The sequence below is a fragment of the Callithrix jacchus genome, chromosome 6 (assembly GCF_049354715.1).
Source record: "Callithrix jacchus isolate 240 chromosome 6, calJac240_pri, whole genome shotgun sequence".
Classification (NCBI taxonomy): domain Eukaryota; kingdom Metazoa; phylum Chordata; class Mammalia; order Primates; family Cebidae; genus Callithrix; species Callithrix jacchus.
The window spans coordinates 160,386,204-160,408,662 of NC_133507.1; the positions used below are offsets into that span (position 1 = coordinate 160,386,204).

At 55.3% G+C, this 22,459-nt stretch overlaps 1 protein-coding gene across 12 annotated transcripts in view; it reads right to left on the bottom strand.

The window, feature by feature from the left end:
- The window catches only part of HDAC4 (histone deacetylase 4), a 372,535-nt gene that overhangs the window by 15,640 nt on the left and 334,436 nt on the right, over positions 1-22,459 (bottom strand). For all 12 annotated transcript variants that reach the window (XM_078328916.1, XM_035306239.3, XM_078328922.1 and 9 more), the window contains 6 exons: positions 22,267-22,374; positions 18,926-18,981; positions 15,626-15,713; positions 12,963-13,082; positions 11,966-12,063; positions 791-909 (listed from right to left, as the gene is read on the bottom strand). In XM_078328916.1, coding sequence (XP_078185042.1) covers positions 791-909; positions 11,966-12,063; positions 12,963-13,082; positions 15,626-15,713; positions 18,926-18,981; positions 22,267-22,374 — 589 coding nt within the window. The remainder of the gene's footprint in view (positions 1-790; positions 910-11,965; positions 12,064-12,962; positions 13,083-15,625; positions 15,714-18,925; positions 18,982-22,266; positions 22,375-22,459) is intronic.

Sequence of the window (22,459 nt, forward strand, 5' to 3'; positions counted from 1 at the left end):
ACTAAGCCATGTGGTCTGGGGGCAGGTGGACTGTGTGAGGCCCCATAGGAACATGGCCACCGGGGGCCACCTCAGGTCTCCTGGGTGAGCCACACACTCCACAGGCCAGGGCCAGAGAGATGGCCCCTCCTTGGCCACCTGTGCCCACAGGAGTGGGGAGGGTAGCACACTATGGATGCCAAGTCCTTGAGGACGTCACCAGGGCTGTCAAAGGTCTCGAGATGCTCTGGCCATGGGAGGCTCTCCAGGGTCCTTGGGGACTCCCAGGGTTGGGGAAGCGGCCAGGCCTTTCTGTGTACCAAGAGCTGATGCCAGGAGGTTTTCACCTCCTTGGGAGTTGCTGAGGCACAGCGGGAACACCGCTGGATAGTCCCTCCTCCCATCCTGAGAGCACGGCCCCCATCTAATGCTGATCCTGAGAGCCCCCGCGCAGCCTGGGCTCCCTCACTCAACTCGCAACGCTACCGTGCTCCCAGCAACTTCCCCTTACAGTTCCTAGGGGCACTGCCTGCCAGAGAAGCAGCACAGGGTGCGTCTCAGCTCTCAGTGGGACCAGGGACCTGCCCCTGCCCCTGAAGGTGGCCTGCAGGACCCTGGACACCTGCATCCCAGAGAGGAAGCCTCGTGTGCCCTGGGCCCCTCCTGGGCAGAGTGCCCAAGGCTTGCGCGTCTGCAGCTCCCACTGCCCACTCTGGGTTCTGGGGCCTCCCAAATGGACGGGTTCCCAGCATGGCCAGGAGCTTGGTCATTAGTGAAAAGGGACCCTTCAGTCCTGCACAGGCCCACTTACATCTGGCGGAGAGGTTGTAGCCCCCGAGAGGCGTGGGGTGGCCCTCCACGGCGTCGAAGCCTGACGACACCAGCACCACGTCCGGGGCAAACTCACTGGCGATGGGCATGACCACCGTTCTGCAAAGGGCAGGAGAAGGTGTTTCTGGGTCAGCCGAGAAGAGGACCAGACAGTCACAAAATCCCAAGGTTCCCTTTGACATTGGTAACGCCTGGCCTCAGCCCCCTCGGCCATTGGCAGGCTAAGGGCCCCACACAGCAGAGGCTGAAATCTGGCAGCCCGCGCTGAATTAGATGGGAGTCAGCCACGTGTGATCCGGGCTCATTTCAGACACGTCTTTGCGGTGCAAGCCAACAGGCTCCACTCTGCGTGCTTAGTGAGAGTGAGAGGGTCACTCTTTCCTGCTGTGCTGTTTTCTGCACACTTTGGAGGTGGTCTGTAATAGCACAAGCTGCATTAACCTGGGGGATGAAGCCAGCTGCCCGTCCCACTAACGCCCTCCCCGGCCCCATCCCCGCTCCCGGGCTCTGCTCCATCCTCCCTCCAGTCCTCCCAGGCCAGGTCCTCCCTTCCGAGAGTGGGTCAGCTCCGCTCGCCCCATCAGGCGGCCCTTGGTGCTACAATGCAGTTTCCACAGCTCTCACTGAAGACACGGCGGCCACTCACCGCCCCTAGTACTGGGAGCGTGAGGCCGAGAGCCCCTGCCAGCCTTGCCTAGGGAGCCTGCGTGTTCCTGAATCACCCTAGAAGACCCTAAAACCAACACACACGGGGGCAAGGGGAATTAACAACAAAATGAGACACTTAAGGAACTTTAAAGGAAAAGCTGATGACAAATGTAAGAGAATTCACTAGAAAAAGACAAACCATTGGAAATTCTTTAAGATATATTAGGGAAATAAGGAAAATATTCTACCTGAAAAGAGGAAAAAACACTCCTTAACACAAACAACTTATCAGTCCGCAGCCTAATGATCTTAGCAGCCTGAGTTAGGAAGCAACGGGCGTGCTATCAGTGAATGAGGGAGTTCAGCAGATTCCTGTGGCATTTGGGCTGCCTTCTTCAGCTCTGGGCTCTAACCACTCCTCTCTGGGTGAGGGGGGCAGAATCATGGCCTCGCTCTCCTGGGCAACAGCAGGGTCCCCACGAGAAAGGTGGTCTGGTGTCTTCCTGCAGTGGCCCAGGTGCCAGAGACCTGTGTAGGCGAGGACAGTGGAACAGAAGTGGTGCCTTTTAAAAGGGGACCTCAGAAAGTTCCTGGAAAAATGGAATTAAAACATAAAAAATACAAACTTTGTTTCTCAACTCAAGCTCCATCAAGTCCAAGACACTTTTGCCAGGGTGACAGCAGCCATGTAGTCCCTCCTGGAAGGACTGAGGGTCCTGGGAATTTAACCATGTCCAGTGCAGTCTGTTTTTACATTATTAACGGAAGAAAAATAAGTGCTCTTTGCAGATTTTTCTAAGAATAGGAAACAGAAAGAAGTCAGAGAAGCCAACTGAGGACTGTAAGGTGGGGGCCTAACGATTTCTCTTCAAAGCTCTTGCAAAGGTTTCCTGGTTTAATGAGGAGTGAGCAGGCGCACTGTTGTGGAGAAGACCCTCGGTGGGGCTGGGCGCGGTGGCTCACACCTGTCATCCCAGCACTTTGGGAGGCCAAGCCAGGTGGATCACCTGAGGTCAGGAGTTCAAGGCCAGCCTGGCCAACACGGTAAAACCCCAATTCTACTAAAAATACAAAAGCTCAATGGTCATGGTGGCGTGCACCTATAATCCCAGCTACTCAAGAGGCTGAGGCAGGAGCATTGTTTGAACCCAGGAGGCGGAGGTTGCAGTGAGCTGAGATTGTGCCACTGCACTCAAACCTGGGCAGTAAGAGCTAAACTCCATCTCAGAAAGAAAAAAAAAAAGACCCTTGGGGGTAAACTCTCCCAGTGATTTTCTGCTAAAGTGTTGAGGAACTTTCTCAAAACACTCTCACAATAAGCAGATGTTGTCATTCTTTGTTTCCTCCAGAACAGGCAGAATGCCCTGGGCTTCCCAAAGCTGCTGTGGGGACCTTTACAGCTGACCAGCTGCTGGGACTGGGCCGCCTCTCGCTCTCAGTAGCAGTGCTGAGGTTGTGCCTTGTCTTCAGGATGGTCCTGGGAAAGCCGTGCTCCCCCTCCTGTTACGCCTGTTCAGAGAAACGCTTCAGGACCCCGAGTCCACATGGACATTCCCACCGAAAGCTCTGCTCCTGTCGGCAGCGGATCTGGGCGTGACGGTGTGGCACCCGCTGAGTGGAAAGGCTGCTCCAGGCAGAGCTGGGTAAGCTGAGCGGCCAAGACGCCATGGAGCTGACTGTTGCTTCCCGTGTTAATTGTTGGTCCTCCACAATCAGGGCATGAACAAGATGAATTTTTTCCCCACAAGTTGATGTGGACGGTCTGGAGCTGTGGGCTTCATCTCATTTCTCTGAGGCACTGTCCCCATAAACTTTTCCTAACGCATCAGTGATTCCACCATCCTCCACGCAGCTTCACTGCAAACCTGACGCTTGTTCCTGCTTCCATTTTAGCAGAATTCATGTTGCTCTAATGAGGGCTCTTCCCAAACTGATGTCTTATCCTTGGTGCCTCAAACTAGATCCTGTCCAGACACGTTACAACAAATTCGTGTGAATTTATTTGGTGCAAACCATTCTGAAGCCCATGCACTGTTTTTTCAAAATATGCATTTTCTATGGACTTTTAAAAGTCTCCTGACATCTTCACCACGAAGCCTCATCTATGCGGTCCCCGCCTGTGCTGTGAGCTCTGGGGGACCCTCACTGAGCCCTTGCAGGACATGCCCATTTCAGGGTTTCACCACCGCCGACTTCCCGGAGCTGCTCAGCCCAGCCCGTCCTGCACTAAAGCACACTTCTGCGTCCCTACGGCCTCCCCACCACATGCGCATGGGCCAAGAGCATCACCCATGCATGCCTCCCTTCGTGTGGATCTTCAGAGACCCCTCCTGGAGGGCAGCCAGAAGTGCACTCACCCGGCCCAGGGTCCTGCCCACCACCAAGGACCTTCCAGAAACATCAGGGCAGAGGGCAGCAGGGCTGGCCCTAAAACTCTGGTTTTCATTCAGCTTTGATTACAAAATGAAATTCCCCACTGATATCAGTGAAAGTATCAGCTTTGACCAGAAGAAACAAAAATGATCAAAATTCAATGTGACCCCTTTTCAGGGGCAACCACAGATCACAATCTTATTGGAAAGTTCCTCTGATTTCTGGTGGTGGAGGTGACACAAACACCCAGGACTTAAATGCCAGGTGAAGATCCCATGGGCTACTCCCTAGAGGACAGACGAGTGACGATGAGTCCCTTTACTGCTGAGGCAGCGGGAGGGCCCATTCCACGCCGGGAGCACGCGTTGCCTGATCCTGTTGCCTGCACCCCATGAGCGAGCTCGGATGGGAGAAGAGTGGCGCCACAGGACTGCGGAGCTTCGGTGGCTCCAGTCAGAGCTGACAAACGCTGCACTCCGAACACGCACCAAATCCACACATAGGCACCTTGCCAGCCGAGAAACTCACTTCTGGAACTCAGACGGGAAGTACAGGAGACTCTGAGGGCCTTCTGAGCAGTCTGCTTCTCAGACTCAGTCCACACAACTTCCAGAACAGCCTCTGCAGCGGCTGCACGAAGTGCTTTGAAGGACGCTGGATCTGTGACCCGAGGGCCATCGTTAGGGGCAGAAGACACCATGTGAATCCAGACAGGGGTCAGCGAGCTTCCTGCCACAGGTCACACGGGAGGCACCTGACCTGAGTCAGTGCCACGTGGTCTCTGCCAGGACCACGTGACACTGCCTCTTTGGTGTCCAAGACACGACAATGTGTGGAAGTGTGAGCCTTGGGGTGTCCTGATAACATCTTACTAAGAGCAGAGGTGGCAGGGTTTGGCCCACCAGCTGGAGCTGCCCAAACCTCTGCTCCGGTCCTGTAAAACTTGTGTGACATTCTTCAGCGCGATTCCAGTCCTAGACTGAGAGAGGTTTCTTCTCACCCGCTGGGACCCTGCCACAAAGCACAGCGATTTCACAATCGTGGTGACACAGGAAGCGTGGCGCTGGCCTCAGAGCCTGTGCAGAGCTGGTGTCCGCACTCCCACTGCAGGGCTGGGAGGGAGAAATCAGTCTAATCAGTGGCGAGGCAGAGAGAATGCCTCGGCACCCAGGAGTCCTCCTACTCTTGCTGGACCCGGAGCCCTGCACTGGACGCTGGAAGGCCCGGGCCCTGCAGTCCTCTCTGACCAACATTCCTTCCTCCGCGGCTGCGACCAGCGGGCGGCAGGACTGAGGGCCCATCCTCTGCTTTCAACTGCCCACGTCATCCCAAGGAGCCCGGCTTCTAATCATTTTAATCAAGTTCTTGTCATAAAACCTTTTTCTTTGGACAGAATAACACATTTCCAGCCATGCTTTTGGTGTGGATTTTAAAGCCAGGATATTTTTTCAGCGAAAACCACAGATGTTCTGTGCAGACACCACGTCCTTCCCAGAGCGCTGTGTGCACGTGGAGGGCTTTGCTTGCCCGCTCTGAAGTGCTGCTGAGCGATCTTGCTTCGAATCCCCCCTCCAAGACGAAGTCCTGTTAAAATCACCGTTAAATGAAGTTCACACCAAGGGAGTCTCTGGTGTCTCGGCTTGGTGTGTGGTGCGGTCCCAAAGCCAATCCAAAGAAAATGTGAAAGATGAGCCTGGACTCGTGGGCACCGGCGTGTTGGCCACGCATGAGGGTGCTGGGCGCTGTCGGAGGAGGGTGTGCACACACTCGCCCTCACTTCCCTGGGCTGGCGCCCTCTGGGTGGTGACCCCACACACTTGCTAGACCTAAGAAGGTGGGAATATGAGGTGCCTGAGTGCAGCTCAGCACCCATCTGTGGTATGATAAGCAATGGCCCTTCTCTGCTACGGGCCACAACGCCTCTGCCTGTAAAAAGCAAGCTGAACGTGGCATTCCCTGCATCTCTGGGGCCACGCTATGGCTGTCATGACCCTCCTACAGGAGGAAGCTGAAGGAATGTCCCTGTTTCATAGATGCTACAAAGAAAATGGGAAACTGGACTCACATTTTATTTCCAGAATTAAACCTTTAATAAATAACTCAATCGCTAGAAAATAAGATTGAAATATGTGCCATGGGCCTCTGAAGCCATCACTTTAAGGAGAGTATTTCCATGGGGTCGCTTCTGGCCTTTCCGGGGCAGAGAGGGGTGGGCTTGATGTTTCTTGAGGCCGTGGGTCCACTGACCGTCAGCTCCAGAGGCAGGAGAAATGGGTGGAAGGGTGGTCGCTGAGAGAAGGTGGGCAGGTGCCTGTAAGGCACACCCCCAGTGCCGGCAAGCCCAGGGAAGCCATGACTGCTGTGCCCAGAGGGTGGCTATGCCCGTGAGGCACGTGCAGAGGGGAGGCATGGTGCTTAGCAGGGAGGGCGGCCTCTCCAAGTGGTGGCCTGTGCACTTAGGAAGGTCCCGTGGGAAGCTGCAGGGCACTGCGCATCCCGTCCCGTGGCCTCAGTGTGGCCTGCTCTGGTGCCTTCGTTGCCACAGCACTGCCCCTTTGGCTTGGTCATCAGCAACCTGCACCTGCAGCCTCCAGACAACGTCTACAGCCGCAGCTTCCCAGGAGAGCAGAGCTGGGCGGGGACAGCAGGCGGTGCTGGCCACCGCGTGTGCAGCCTCCCAGCTATGCTCTGTGGGAGGAGCCATGTCACGGGGCATGTCTAGCTCTCACCTACCGCATACCATCAGGTTACGGGCTGTACATACCACCTTCAAAAGCCACAACGGAATCTAAATGCAATAATTCACTCAACAGCTGGGTTTCAACATCTGGAAAAAAATGACCTTCCAATTCATTCCCCCACTAGGACCCTAAACAAAACCCACCACACCCTCAGTCAACAGGAGTCTCAGAGCAAACCGAGCTTATGGGGCCAACAGGCTGCAGCCCTGTGGCCACCCACGGCCAACGAGCATCTGGGGATTCTGTGGGCGCTGAGGGCTGCCTTTCTATGTCAACAAATGCCCTGGGGCATCGTCCATACACACTGGCCGTTTGCTGGCTCTCCTTACTAAGGGGCCTTTGGGTCGAGGCACTCCCGACCACCCACTTGGATGGATATTTTCTCACTTTTTCCTGAGAATTGACTGAAGCAAAAGCGTCCCTACTGAACCCTCACCCACCCCCACCAGAAGCTTCTCCCGCTGGGTCTCTGCCTAGTACCCTTCAGCCTCCTCCAAGCCAGCACCTCGAGACCTCGCCCAGTGCCCTCTCACCCCACATCAGCTCCCACTGCCCCAACCCCGTCTCACTCCACTCTCCCTGAGATGACCCCGCCTCTCCAGCCCTGTCCTGGCCGGTCTCCGCTGCTGTTTCCTGAGCTTGGCCACTGGCCCCAGGTCCTACCCTGGAGTGTCCAAGTCTGTCACCTAAGCTGCCACAAGTCGTCCTGCCTGACACCCAGATCTGGCTGCGATGCTTCAATCCGCAGTCCGAGGCCCGGAAAGAGCCCCTGCCATCAGAACCAAGGTCTAGCTCCGTGGACGCAGCCCAGGCGGGCGGGTTTGCGCTGTCGGGCTCTGTTCCCTCAGGAAAGCCCTTTCTCCATAATGTCCTGTGCCATGCTCATTCCTCCAAGACTCAGCCTGGGCCCTGCCCCCTCCAGAAGCGCCCTTGGCCCGCCCCCGGGTGGGCAGACCCCCTCAGGTCTTACTGTGCCTGCCCAGAGCTTGCCCTCCCGATCCCCTGCCCCCTCCAGGGTGGGCACTGTGCTGACCCCACCATCCGCACCTCACAGGGCCGGCCCCGCGGGCACAGCGAAGGCTGGCTTAGGACGAGCCTCTCAGCGTTCAGGCTTTAGCTTGTGTTTGCTGCTCTGTGCTTCTCAGATACATTTCTACATAGGAAAGTACCTGGATGCACTTAAAGAGACGTAATTGCTTTTAGAAAAGAAGGTGGCATGATTTGTATGAAACCTCTTCATAACCTTCGATTCCAGAGGCAAGGAACCCACGGCAGTGTGGGGAGCGCAGTGGGTGCCATTCAGCAATGATGAAAACAACAACGTAGGGTGCCATGACTCCCAAAACTAACCTGCCTACAAAAGGCCACAGCAGCAGCAACACGTCTAACATGAGGAACACGTGTTCCCAGAGCCTCAGCCTTCCCGTCCTACAGCAACACATGTAACATGAGGAACGCGTGTTCCCAGAGCCTCAGCCTTCCCATCCTACAGCAACACATGTAACATGAGGAACACACGTTCCCAGAGCCTCAGCCTTCCCATCCTACAGCAACACATGTAACATGAGGAACACACGTTCCCAGAGCCTCAGCCTTCCCGTCCTACAGCAACACATGTAACATGAGGAACGCGTGTTCCCAGAGCCTCAGCCTTCCCATCCTACAGCAACACATGTAACATGAGGAACACACGTTCCCAGAGCCTCAGCCTTCCCATCCTACAGCAACACATGTAACATGAGGAACGCGCGTTCCCAGAGCCTCAGCCTTCCCATCCTACAGCAACACATGTAACATGAGGAACGCGTGTTCCCAGAGCCTCAGCCTTCCCATCCTACAGCAACACATGTAACATGAGGAACACATGTTCCCAGAGCCTCAGCCTTCCCGTCCTACAGCAACACATGTAACATGAGGAACACGCGTTCCCAGAGCCTCAGCCTTCCCGTCCTACAGCAACACGTGTAACATGAGGAACGCACGTTCCCAGAGCCTCAGCCTTCCCATCCTACAGCAACACGTGTAACATGAGGAACGCGTGTTCCCAGAGCCTCAGCCTTCCCATCCTACAGCAACACATGTAACATGAGGAACGCGTGTTCCCAGAGCCTCAGCCTTCCCGTCCTACAGCAACACATGTAACATGAGGAACACGTGTTCCCAGAGCCTCAGCCTTCCCATCCTACAGCAACACGTGTAACATGAGGAACGCGTGTTCCCAGAGCCTCAGCCTTCCCATCCTACAGCAACACATGTAACATGAGGAACACACGTTCCCAGAGCCTCAGCCTTCCCGTCCTACAGCAACACATGTAACATGAGGAACACACGTTCCCAGAGCCTCAGCCTTCCCGTCCTACTCCAAAGGTTGGGGAAAGTGAAATGGCTTTGCCCAGTTGGTTGGTTTCAAGGCAAAGGCCAATTCATTAAGAGGTTCCTGTCAGCGCCTGAGAAGATCCCGTTTTCAGAGACACCTTTATAAACTTCATCAACGAACCTACGAATCAAGATCATCTGGATGCTGCGCTCACCCCGACCCTGTGTCCCCAGAGTCCCCATGTCCCCGCGCACAGGTGAGGGAGGGGTTAAGGAGGTCACCATCATCGTTGTCATCTCCTTACACGCCCCCTCCCCCAGTGGCTGAGACTTTATGCAGCAACTTCAAAGCTGCCTCTGGCCCCGGGACTGGTTTGAATTAAGTTCTCTTTTCTCCTAGAGTCTCTGGGTCTGGGGAGAAAGTGCCGGCTGCTTCTGGATTTCATTAGGGGCAATTTTCTTATCTTTTCTATGTCTTAGGCTTGATCCCCTGAAAATGCAACGTGGCAGCAACGGGTCTGAATATGAAGGTGCTGGCTGGAAGGCACGCACTGTCCCTGGGGGCCCCAGTGGGGGAGAGGAGCAGAAGAAAGGGGATCGAGAATCACCGAGCCTTCTTCCCCATCATCGGATGCCCAGGGAACCATAAATTGTAAACTTCAAAGTACTATTTTACATTAAAATCAATAAAAAAGAAAACCCGGAAACAATTTTCCTTTTCAAAGACGCTATTTAAGCTTTAAAAAGTTCACTTGATAAGGTATTGTCGTGTACACACCTGGCGGGAGATTAAAGCACAGGCCAAGAGCAACTCAGAAAGGCGCGTTCATCCTGAAGGCTGGCCAGGCCGGCGGGGCCTGCAGAGGGGGTGACCCCGAGGGCAGATGCATACTGCTGCTTTGGGCCTGGGCTTGCCCACCAGCAGGGAGACAGGGGAGGGTTTCACCCCAGGACCCCAGAGCTGAAGGCACCACTGAGAAACGCCCCTGGGGTGAGGGTCGGCCCATCCAAACCTGGCCTGAGGCAACTGACCTGAAAGAGAGCCACCTACTTTCTCCTGGCTGACCAGGAGGGCCTGCCTTCTCTCTGCACCGGAACGTGGCCACACTGGGCCCGGGGTTCCCCAGGCAGCACCAACGCTTACTCAGGCAGGAAGTCAACCAGGCTGCAGCTACACCTCTCATGGTGGCCAGAGACTTGATTTTCAGAGAAGCTTAAAAGGGGGCCAGTTCTCAGTGGGGCGACAAGCAAGGGAGGGCAGTGGGCACATATTCCATGTGCAGCCACGGCGACAAGCCCACGCCAAGGCTTGGGGCTCAGGTTTCATATGGGCTCATTTTTGGGTGTGGTACGCATTTGGGGAAGTCCTCTCTTCAGTTAGGCAGGGGAACTGTCAAGATGACATTACATCTGATCAAAAGTGAGAAGAAACATCAAAATCAAACCCATGAGATCAGAGGAAAGTGGTCCAGGTACAGGGCGAGCAGGTCCACTGAGGCGCTGACAAACTCCCTCCTGCATCGCCCAGCTGAATTCTGCCAAGCAGCCGGGCAGCGTGGGCCCTGCCACACGGGGTCTGTTCCTCCTGCGAACCACCGAGTGCCTGGGGAGGGGGACCTGCATCTCCTGGGCTAGGCCTTTATGTCACCAGATCCCAACAGTCTTTCCAAGGGGGCCACTAGACCCCAGCTAGAGAAGAGTGGGCAGACACTGAGGTTTCGTGACTTATTCGCTGCAGAGAGCATGGTGCAGAGTCCACACAAAAGGTTTACAGCTGTGTCCTTGCGCAGAGCCTCACCTCCAGAGACGTGCACACACACAGGTGCACACAAAGACGTGCATGCAAAGCCACACAAGCACACATGTGCGTACTCATAGGCGTGTGCACAGAGATATAAAAAAGACAGGTGCACACAAAGATACATAGCACATGTGTGTGTATAGTCATACAGACATGCACACAGAGATATACACACAAAGACAGGGGCATGCAAAGATGCAGCACACGTGTGTATACTCATACACAGATGTGTACACACAAGGACACACACAGACACATGCATGCAAAGGCAAGTGCATGGGTGTGTACTCGAGAGACATGCACACACATGCACACCTGCATGCACGCAGACATGCATTCACACTCAGACGTGTCCATGTGCGCAGGCATGTACACACCCACAGACATGTGCAAGGCTGCAGACACCTGCACAAGCACCCCGAAACATGCACACAGATGAAGACACACCCACAGGCACGTGGACACGCACATCCATACAGAGATGCATGCCTCTCAAAGACATATGTCTGCACACGTGTTTTACATGTACATAAATCAGGACAAGACCATGGAGTGAGAGAAAGGAGAACTCTGAGAACCATATGGGGCTTTAGTGCGGTACAGACGGTGTTTTCTAACAGAGCCATGGTCTGCCAGGCTCTGGGAATTGATGTGGTCTGTGGGCTGCTCCCCGGGGCTCTGCCGCTCCGCCGCAGCAGGTGAAGCCGTCATTTTAAAACGATGACAAGAAAACCCCCACTGCTCAGCAGCCCCTTTTGGGTCACAGGAGTGACTCCAATCTGGCCTCCATCACAGGAGAACAGCCAGCTGATGAGAAAAGCAAACACTGTGTCTCAAAAAACCACCCTGTGGCTCAACCCTGACCGGTTGATTTGGGGGAATAAATAAGGAAGAAAAAGATGTATTTGCATTTGATGTCATATCACAAGAGGTTTGTGAAAGAGAATTCAGGAGATTCTGAGGATTTTCACCTTACTTCTCATGAACATAACATGCCGCACAAAAGTCCCGGCCTCTGCCTCCATCACTCTCACCATCAGGACCCAGACCCAAGTGGGCTCCTGCTTCCACCGAATGCTTAGGAGGGAGCGCAAAGACCCGGTGGTAAGAAGGCAGTCTCCAAGACTCCACGCTTGGCACTGAAGAATGAACGGGGGCACCCCTGTTCACCCACAGACCCGGTTTCAGACACGCTGATCTCTAGCAAGTGCTCCCCAGAGCATGCGTGGAGGAGAAGTTGCCAGCCTCAGGTGCGAAGAGCAGCCCAGAGACTCACCTGAAGGCTGCCAAGTACTCGGCGTCTCCCATGGGGGGGTCCAGGCCGCCAGTGAAAGCCATGTTGACGTTGAAACCCACACCTGGCCCTGTGCCCACCTGTGGCCAGAAAGAGAGAAATGCACGTCACAGACCCTGAGCGGGACCTCTCTGACAGGAACACCTGATGCAGGTGGCACCAGGCTGGGCTCGGCCTTGCTGGGCTCCTGGGGAGAGCCCATGTGTCCTGGTTTCCTGGTGCCTATTCATTAAAAGGTGCACAGACAGGTGCCCCACCGCCATGGGTGTGCTGACGTCAACATGGGGGCCCCTTTTCCCAGCTGCTGCAGGCTCTCGCTGACCTTGCCCTCGGCATGCCAAGGCCCTGCACCGACGTTTCTGGGGATGTGCCACCCTGTGTTATGTGCCACAGGTGACATCACGGAGTCAGACCTGGGTCTCTTCGGGCAGAAAGTGTCTTGAATGAGCCTGTCATTTTCTACTTCCTCTACAAAAGTAAGATCCGGAGGCTGACGGAGCATCTTCGCTGGATGAAAGCCCTGCCGCGGGGGCCTCTATTCAGAGGGGCAGGCTCTGAAAGGGGACCTGGGCGCTATCAAGGAGCCGCTGGGTCTGCCATTCCTGGAGAAGCCATGAAGCCCCAGGCTGGCTAGAGGATGCTGTTCAGAGCCCCCTGCCTGAGGGTGTCCCATGGAAGACAGTGGCCTTGGCCCTGCCCGGAGGAAGACGGGCACCACACACCTCCTCCTTCACTAACACCTCCGTCCACCTGGATTGCAACCAGAAACGATATCCAGCCTCTCATTTGTACGTCGGACAAAACACAGGCCACGTGTGCACACACGATGTGAAGCAGGCAGACGCCCGACTGGTTACCATCTGGGCTGAAGTGAGCGTGAAGGCCTCGCTCGCTGTGGCCGGGCAGCTGTGGACCGTCTGCCCTGTGCCCCCAGAGTGGCTCCCTGCAGCCCCCACCTTTTTCCCAGAGGCCTACCTACCTCATCAGGAGCCCCGCTGCCTGGGAAGAAGTTCCCGTCATCGTAGCGGTGGAGGGACATGTACAGGACGCTGGGGTCGCTGTAGAAAGCTTGCTGGGTCCCGTTTCCGTGGTGCACGTCCTGAAAGGGCAGGGACAGACAGCCGCCTCAGGGCTGAGCTGGGTGTCAGAGGGCAAACTCTCTGCAGGACCCTCCCCAACCCCGGCTGTGCTTAGAGACAACAGCTCCTGCTCAGCAATGACCTTGCCCTCCAGCCAGGCCTGCACCTGGTAGGCATGTGTCTAGGGCTGCATGATCAGGGCTACGTGGTGCAGGATGGCAGAGGTTCTCAGGACCAGTGTAGGCTGGGCATGGTGGCTCACACCTGTAATCCCAGCACTTTGGGAGGCCAAGGCAAGTGCATCATGAGGTCAAGAGATCAAGACCATCCTGACCAACATGGTGAAACCCCATCTCTACTAAAAAATAAAAAAATTAGCCAGGCATGGTGGTACATGCTTGTAGTCCCAGCTACTCGGGAGGCTGAGGCAGAAGAATCACTTGAACTGGGAGGCAGAGGTTGCAGTGAGCTGAGATCGTGCCACTGCACTCCAGCCTGGTGTCAGAGAGAGACTCCATCTTAAAAAAAAAAAAAAAGCCAGTGTTTGCGTCTGCAGCGCTGCTTCCCCTTGCCCTTAGTGCCACGGCCCAATCCTGACTCCAGCAGTAGGTGGGGCTGGGGTTCAGCCTGGCCTGGAGACCACCATTTCCCTAATGAAGCCATCTGACCCATTTCCTGCACCTGCCATGTCTGACAAGTGAGCCGTTTCCTCGGCCTCTGTGGGGAAGGGTCACTGGCTGTGGCTCACCCACTTGCGGATAAATAGGAGGTGCCAATCCCATGTCAGGCGGGGGGTTCGCAGGAGACAGGTCCCACGTGGCTGTGAGTGACAGGCACACACAGCACAGGGTCCAGTGCCCAAACAGCAAGCACTGTTTCTTAAGCACAAAACCCACAGGTCAAATGCACCAGCGGGTGAGGTGAGAGGCAGCCTGGGGCTTCTACCAGTGGTGGCTGTGCTGCCCCCGGCCCCACTGCAGGTGGCCACCAGGATGGGCAGGCAAGGGGTGGCCCTGCTGAGCACAGCTGTGTGCCTGAGAAGATGGCATGCAGCCTTCATGTCCCCAGCACAGGAACTTGCTGCTCCGTCATCTGTGCTCATCACAGGAAAGGTGGAAGGGCAGCTACTGTGAGGAGAGATGGAACAAGCATCTTCGATCCGACTCAGTAGGTAATCACCACGAAGACGCATGTGGATGCTTTCCCGATGTGCGGCTTCCCACCGAGACGCCCCTGTCCGCGTGGTGAGTACCCAGTAACATCACAGCTCAGCGCAGAGGGAGCACGCCACACGGTCTACGCAGGCGGTCTAGGCCACATGGTCTACACAGGCGGTCTGCGTAGGCGGTCTACACAGGCCGTCTACGCAGGCTGTCTACGCAGGCGGTCTAGGCCACACGGTCTACACAGGCGGTCTGCGTAGGCGGTCTACACAGGCTGTCTACGCAGGCTGTCTACGCAGGCGGTCTATGCCACACGGTCTACACAGGCGATCTGCGCAGGTGGTCTACACAGGCTGTCTATGCAGGCGGTCTACGCAGGTGGTCTACGCAGGCGGTCTACGCAGGCGGTCTACGGAGGCGGTCTACGCAGGTGGTCTACGCAGGCGGTCTACGCAGGCGGTCTACGGAGGTGGTCTACGCAGGTGGTCTATGCAGGCTGTCTGCGTGTCCTAGCACTTCACCTTGTGCTGGGGAGGGGCCCCCCAGTCTTTAGTTGTCAACGGCCTCACTCTGCTCTCTTCCCGGGGACCCCTACCTGCTCCCTTAGGAGGAGCTGAGGGCGGGCTCCTGGCTCCTGGTCCTTGGGTGTGGAGGACCCGCTGCTCTGCTGCCTCCCTGACCCGCTTCTCCAAACGGGCTGGGCTGCCCTGGGGGCTGTCTGGCCATCCTGGGCTGTGCCGTGTAGTTTCTTTACCCAATCTCAGGACTTTTACAATTCAAATCATAACCCTACCTAATGGGGCCTGCTTTTTTTCCCTTAAAAATTAGGAAATAAATCATAGATACCCAAGAGAACACTAAATATGTATATTTAAAAGAGTGACAAGATAACACCTTGACTATTAATTTCCAGTATAAGAATGAGTACACCTATTGGTGGAATTCAGATGCAGACGTCATACTGCATCATTGAGACCCCCATTCCAGGAGGGCCAGGTGCCAACACAGCAGCAGGAAGGCAAGGCTCACTGGGGTGACTGGGAAGCAGGGTGCCGCGTTCTGCTAGCACGAGACCCCTGCCAGGCTCCCAGGCCACAAGCATGGTTGACGTGGACACAGTCTTCTCCCCAGAGCCTGCCTTCCAAGCGGATCTCGCCAAGAGAGGCCCTGCCGCTGCCCCACCCACAGGGCCATTCCTGGACACGCCAGGGCCGCCTCATGGAAGCTGTGACATGACCAGCAGCACGTTTGGGGCTTTACTTTTCTGCGTTTTTGAGACGTTTTCAGAAACTCAAGCTTCCCAGATCCAAAGGCACACCTCCCCTCCCCACATGCTGCTGTCTGCTCGGGGAGGACACAGGAGCTCCCTGAGCTGAGTTTGAGGACGTGGCTCCGCTTACCCAGTCCACGATGAGGATCTTGCTCACACTCAACCTCTGCTGCAGAAGCTTGGCTGCCACAGCCACGGAGTTGAAGTAGCAAAAACCCCTGTGGGAGAGAACCGATGCTGGGACAGAGTGCAGAGGGGCGGTGGCCAGTTTCTCCACAGCCGGCTAGGGGGTCACCTGGGGTGTGCACAGACCCAAGAGGCTCCTGAGTGCGCTGCAGAGGGAGCCTTCACAGATGCCGCAGAATCAGCTAAGTGAGAGATGCCTATGCACCCCACACACAGACACTCTCGTGCACACACACATGCATGCATGGCTCCCGAACAAGCCACTGGGGAATCTTAGCCGATGCCACGGGGTCGGCTAATTAACCGATACAGACATGCATACACCCCATACAGACACACACACGACACAACACACCCTACACACATACATGCCCCACAGATATGCCCATGCACCACAAACACAGAGCCCACACAGATACAACATGCACAGATACACATGAACACCCCAGACAGAAACATACACACACAAACCACACACACACATCACACACATCACAGTCACACACATCCACATCACACACATCCACATCACACACACACACACACACACACACACACGGTGCCTGCTTGGAGGTCCCCCATGTTCCTCTGCTCTCTGGTAGGGAAACCCATTGCGGATGTTACCGACATTTCCCTCTTCCTTGCCTGGACCTTCCTCTCAGGAGCCGCCCACCACGGCCCATGAGACACGGCCACTGTTCATCTCAGTCGCTTACTGCTGACCTTTCTGTATTCCAATACCGAAATCACCATTAATTTTAGTCTTACTCAAGAGACCAAGAAAGCAAGCTATGGAGTGACTCAAATCACAATGAAGAGCTTCTCAGTCTCAGTTTCCCTTTGTCTGAACGCCCGTGGAGACAGAACTACTGGTGGTTTAATTGTGAGAATCCAGGCTGGCATGGGGAAGCCCACAGGCCTGGGGGCGCCCCGGACTCTGACACGCTTGGGGGTGCCCGGATTCTGACACGCTTGGGGGCACCCCGGACCCTGACACGCCTGGGGGTGCCCCGGGCCTGGGGGCGCCCTAGACTGACACGCCTGAGGGCACCCTGGACTCTGACACGCCTGGGGGCGCCCTAGACTCTGACACACCTGGGGATGCCCTAGACTCTGACACGCCTGGGGATGCCCTAGACTCTGACACACATGGGGGCGCCCTAGACTCTGACACGCCTGGGGGCGCCCTAGAGTCTGACACACCTGGGGGCGCCCTGGACTCTGACACGCCTGGGGGCGCCCTGGACTCTGACACGCCTGGGGATGCCCTAGACTCTGACACGCCTGGGGGCGCCCTAGACTCTGACACGCCTGGGGATGCCCTGGACTCTGACACGCCTGGGGATGCCCTAGACTCTGACATGCCTGGGGATGCCCTAGACTCTGACACGCCTGGAGGTGCCCTAGACTCTGACACGCCTGGGGCGCCCTGGACTCTGACACGCCTGGGTGTGCCCTGGACTCTGACACGCCTGGGGATGCCCTAGACTCTGAGACGCCTGGGGGCGCCCTAGACTCTGACACGCCTGGGGATGCCCTGGACTCTGACACGCCTGGGGATGCCCTGGACTCTGACACGCCTGGGGATGCCCTAGACTCTGACACGCCTGGGGGCGCCCTGGACTCTGACACGCCTGGGGATGCCCTGGACTCTGACACGCCTGGGGATGCCCTAGACTCTGACACGCCTGGGGATGCCCTAGACTCTGACACGCCTGGGGGCGCCCTAGACTCTGACACGCCTGGGGATGCCCTGGACTCTGACACGCCTGGGGATGCCCTAGACTCTGACACGCCTGGGGATGCCCTGGACTCTGACACGCCTGGGGATGCCCTGGACTCTGACACGCCTGGGGATGCCCTAGACTCTGACACGCCTGGGGATGCCCTAGACTCTGACACGCCTGGGGGCGCCCTAGACTCTGACACGCCTGGGGTGCCCTGGACTCTGACACGCCTGGGGATGCCCTAGACTCTGACACGCCTGGGGCGCCCTGGACTCTGACACGCCTGGGGGCGCCCTGGACTCTGAGCTCCTGCAGCAGCTCACAGGGAGCACAGTGAAGAGCTGCGACCAAGAAGAATTGGTTTCTCTTCATCTGAGGCTCATTATTCAGAATATTCCACACCTCGGGTTCGATCAGAAAAGAAACGTCAGAGAAACGGAGCAGTAAGCCTGGGGCCACAGGGACATGGGGTGCTCTGGGGTGTTTACCAACCATGCGGTTTCAGGTAAAGCCAGAGATTCCAACAGGAATGCCTCCCTGGCAGCTACAGTCTCCTCTCTGCACAAAGGAGATTCCGTTCTAACACGCGGACCTGACCATCTCACCCCCGATGTGACAGGGCGCTGCTGGCCCCTGCACTGACGTCGAGTTCCCGGGGTCGCAGGGAGGCCCCTTCCTGGCCCCTGCGTGTCTCGCTCTGACTGCTTCTTGGCTGCACCTTGACAATGAGCTTGTTGGTATCTGCACTTGTCTTTCGGTGCCTATTTGACAAACTGTGGATTAAACTGGCCAAGGCAGAGCCCCAGGCCACCTCCTCCTCTGTAGCTGGTGAGATCAGGTACCCCTTCTCCATCTCCAGAGCACAGGGAGCCACTCCTTCTAGCACCCATCCTCCTCACTAGAGTGGCTAACGTCCCCCCAGACAGCGTGCTCTTATGGGACAGCTCACTGACTCACCACCCAGGGGTGCGGGCCTCAAGGCACTCCACACGCAGCTGCGGTCCGCCCTCCCACTGGTCCTCCGGGACGACCCACACCCCACACTCCCCACCTTGCCCAGTCCTCAGCCATGTGGACAGTCAGCAGTCTCTGAAAGACCCAAAACAGCATCTGGATAGCCGCCTGTGTGGACGAGGCTCTGAGACTTGCCACGTCAGTACCCGGCGGTCAGCAGGAGGCTGAAAGGCCACGCACAAGATGGCCTGAGTACTCCAGATGATAAAGGGCCGCAGGGACTCACTGGGGAGGACGTGGTGTTTCCTCCCAAGTGCCAACAACTCCTTAACAACCAGAGGCTTCTCTGGACTGACCTCCACAGGCCCTTTCCTTCCTTTCTCTCCATCTGTCTCCATTATAACCAAGCAGTGACGCCCACAGGCCTGGGCGCCCGGAAGCTGGGACCACACCAGCACTTGGTGCCCTGGGCTCCCTGCGGTCACTCAGGCAGCCACCCAGCCCTAAGCGAGGGGACGGAGACCCGGGCTCCCCTGCTGCGTGGGGCTGCAGCGTGTACTCACATGGGCGTGCTCTCCTCCGCGTGGTGTCCAGGGGGGCGGACCACAGCAAAGCCGTTCTGCAGGTGACACCAGACAGCCGGGAGAGAGTGACAAAAGACATGCTTTGTAGCCACGGGAAAATGGTTGCATACTCAACTTTCAGCACAGCTGGGCCACGTGGGAGGACAGTTTCTCTCCGCACCCTGGCCACAGTGATGCAGGGCCAGCTGTGAGCCTTTCCGAGAAGCCTGGGACCTTCTCCTCAAGAGGTCTCGGAGCTACTTATGGTTCCTCCGAAACGCAGTCACCAGGATGACAAGCAGGTGCCTTGCCCTGCCCTTGGCGCTGTCGGCAAGGTGTGGGGCCCTTGGCTCAGGGGTCTGGGTGATGTGGAAGGGGTGCGCTTGCTCCCCATTGGCTGGAGACCAGGACCTGCCAGGAGGCCACTGGAGGAAGACGGAGCAGACGGGGCCCTGCTCACATGTGGCTGCACGGCAGGTGCTCAGGCTCTGCCCCAGCTCAGCCTTAACATGACTGCCTCTGCCCTTGCTGTGGCTGCTCCCAGGATGGCAGGCAACTGGGCAGCCCATGAGACAGCTCCTCTTGCACTGGGCCAAAACGCTGTTCTCTGCCCTGTCACTTAGGTGTCAAAAATCCATCTGCCAGCCACTCTGTAGTTGCTGCCATGAAAATGGCTTACGGGCCTCCTGGTCTCACCAGCACCAGGACATGGTGTGGTCAAGGTCTGTAATGGAACTTCAAAAGAGCCGGCCAGCCACTGGTGAGCAAAGCCTGGGCGGGGTGAGCTGGACGCCACAGGGACCAGGTTCAGGAAGGGGCAAGGGCAACCAGCGACGTGGTGGCAAATGCTCTCCAGAGGCCCCAGCCCCTCTACATTTCTGCACATCCACACCCTGTGCGTGGTACTTCCGAGGGCAGGCTGCACACCCCTGCGGCCTCGAACCCTGCTGAGGGTCTGCTGGCCACAGTCCTGAGGCTCCATGTGCTCTTCTCACCGCGCTGACACCTGTGCCGGGGGCTGGGCAGGGACAGCCTGAGGGTGTGTGTGCATGTGTGTTGTGTGGGTATCATGTATGTTTATACGTGTGTATTGTGTATGTTGTATATGTGTGCGTATCGTGTATATTGTATATGTGTATCATGTATGTTGTATATGTGTATCGCATGTTGTATGTGTGTATCGTGTATGTTATGTATGTATCATGTGTTGTATGTGTGTATCATGTATGTTGTATGTGTGTTGTGTGTATCATGTTGTATCGTGTATGTTGTGTGTATCGTGTATGTTGTATATGTGTGTGTCGTGTATGTTGTACATGTGTGTGTTGTGTATCGTGTATGTTGTATATGTGTGTTGTGTATCGTGTATGTTGTATCATGTATGTTGTATATGTGTATCGTGTATGTTGTATGTGTGTATCGTGTATGTTGTATATGTGTGTGTTGTGTGTGTATCGTGTATGTTGTATATGTGTGTGTCGTGTATCATGTATGTTGTATATGTGTGTATCGTGTATGTTGTATATGTGTGTGTGTATCGTGTGTTGTATGTGTGTGTATCGTGTATGTTGTATATGTGTGTATCGTGTATGTTGTATATGTGTGTGTCGTGTATCATGTGTTGTATATGTGTGTGTATCGTGTGTGTAGTGTGTATTGTGTATGTTGTATATGTGTGTTGTGTATCGTGTATGTTGTATGTGTGTATCATATATGTTGTATGTGTGTTGTGCATGTATCATGTATGTTGTATGTCTGTATTGTGTATGTTGTATGTGTATCGTGTATGTTGTATGTGTGTTGTGTGTGTATCGTGTATGTTGTATCTGTATCATGTGTGTTGTATATGTGTGTATCATGTATATTGTATATGTGTGTATCGTGTATGTTGTATGTGTTGTGTGTGTATCGTGTGTATATGTGTGTGTTGTGTGTATCAAGTATGTTGTATGTGTGTCGTGTATGTTGTATGTGTGTGTCATGTATGTTGTATATGTGTTATCGTGTATGTTGTATGTGTGTGTTGTGTGTGTATCATGTGTGTTGTATATGTGTGTGTGTATCATGTGTTGTATATGTGTGTACGCAGCTTCCCTTAACCACATCCTCGAAGCAGCATTCAGACATGTTATTAGTTCTCCACCCTCAAACACACGTCCTTTTAAGACCGAGTAAAGACATGGGAAGGAAGTGTGACAAAATTTGAGCTTTCAAGTAAAAATTCTAAGTTTGGAACACACGGTTCTGCCTCTGTAAGCCTGATGGCTCTCCCACTGCTCACACGACTTCTGCTGAGATGGGGGTGATATTAATGGTTTCAAAAACACTTTGGGAGGCCCAGGTGGGTGGATCACCTGAGGTTGGGAGTTGGAGACCAGCCTGACCAACAGGATGAAACCCTGTCTCTATTAAAAAAAAAAAATACAAAATTGGCCGGGTATGGTAGCATATGCCTGTAATCCCAGCAAATCAGGAGGCTGAGGCAGGAGAATTGCTTGAACCTGGGAGGTGGAGGTTGCAGTGAGCCACGATCTCACCATTGCTCTCCAGCCTGGATAAGAGTGAAACCCCCCTTTAAAAAAAAAAATTAATGACTTTTTTGATACTGTATGTGACAGAATATGGAAGGTCCATGTAACTCCATGAAGCTAAATTTCCAAATGACCAATGCACGGTGCTACCAATCACCCATGAACGAGAGGTCCATTTGACCTCCAAGAAGGGCTAATGCTTTGGTTAAACGTAACGAAGGAAGAGAAGAGGAGGCCCCGATCTGAGTTCAGCTTCCACACTGCAGCTCATTTTCAAGACGCTAGCACTTGTGGAATTTTTGGCATTCTGTCAAAGAATAGCCACAGTTAGAATCCCTCTGAAAAAGTCTGTGAGGTCCTCCTCCATTTCTAGCTACGTATCCATGTGGGGCCAGGATTCCTTCACGAACTTCAACATGTGGCCAGAATGATACCAAGCAGGTGTGACAACCTAGCTGTTGTCTACAGAGCCAGACATTCGTGCTGTTTAAATTAAACATTTTGAAAACGTCTCAGTTTTCATCTCTCATATGGTCAATACCGTGGATGTAAAGCATGGGAAACAGAAGCTCTTCCGGCTCCTCTACAATTTTCAAGAGTGTACAGGGTTGTTACGATGCAGATCTTTGAGAATCTGCACCAGGGCATAACCTGTCACGAGTGTGGGCACGTCTCTCTCATTCAGTAGCGAGGCTGTGCTGACAGTCGCCTCCCCACCTGATGAGAGGGGGACGCAGTGGGCGGTCCCTCCCCACACTGGGAATCTGTGGCAGGCCTCCTGGGAGCCCACAGCTGCTCGGGCCGACTGACCTTCAGTTCTCCTGTGGCCACCTTGAAGACCAGCTCCACCACGCAGCCCACGGCCAGGCGGGCGGCCCCTGCTGAGTGCACCTCATTCCAGATGGTGTCACTGTCCACCTGTGGAAATAACACCCCACAGTGAGGTCACGTCCCCGGTAACATCACCACCAGCGCTGGCTGGGCAGAGCAGCTCAGGCCCCAT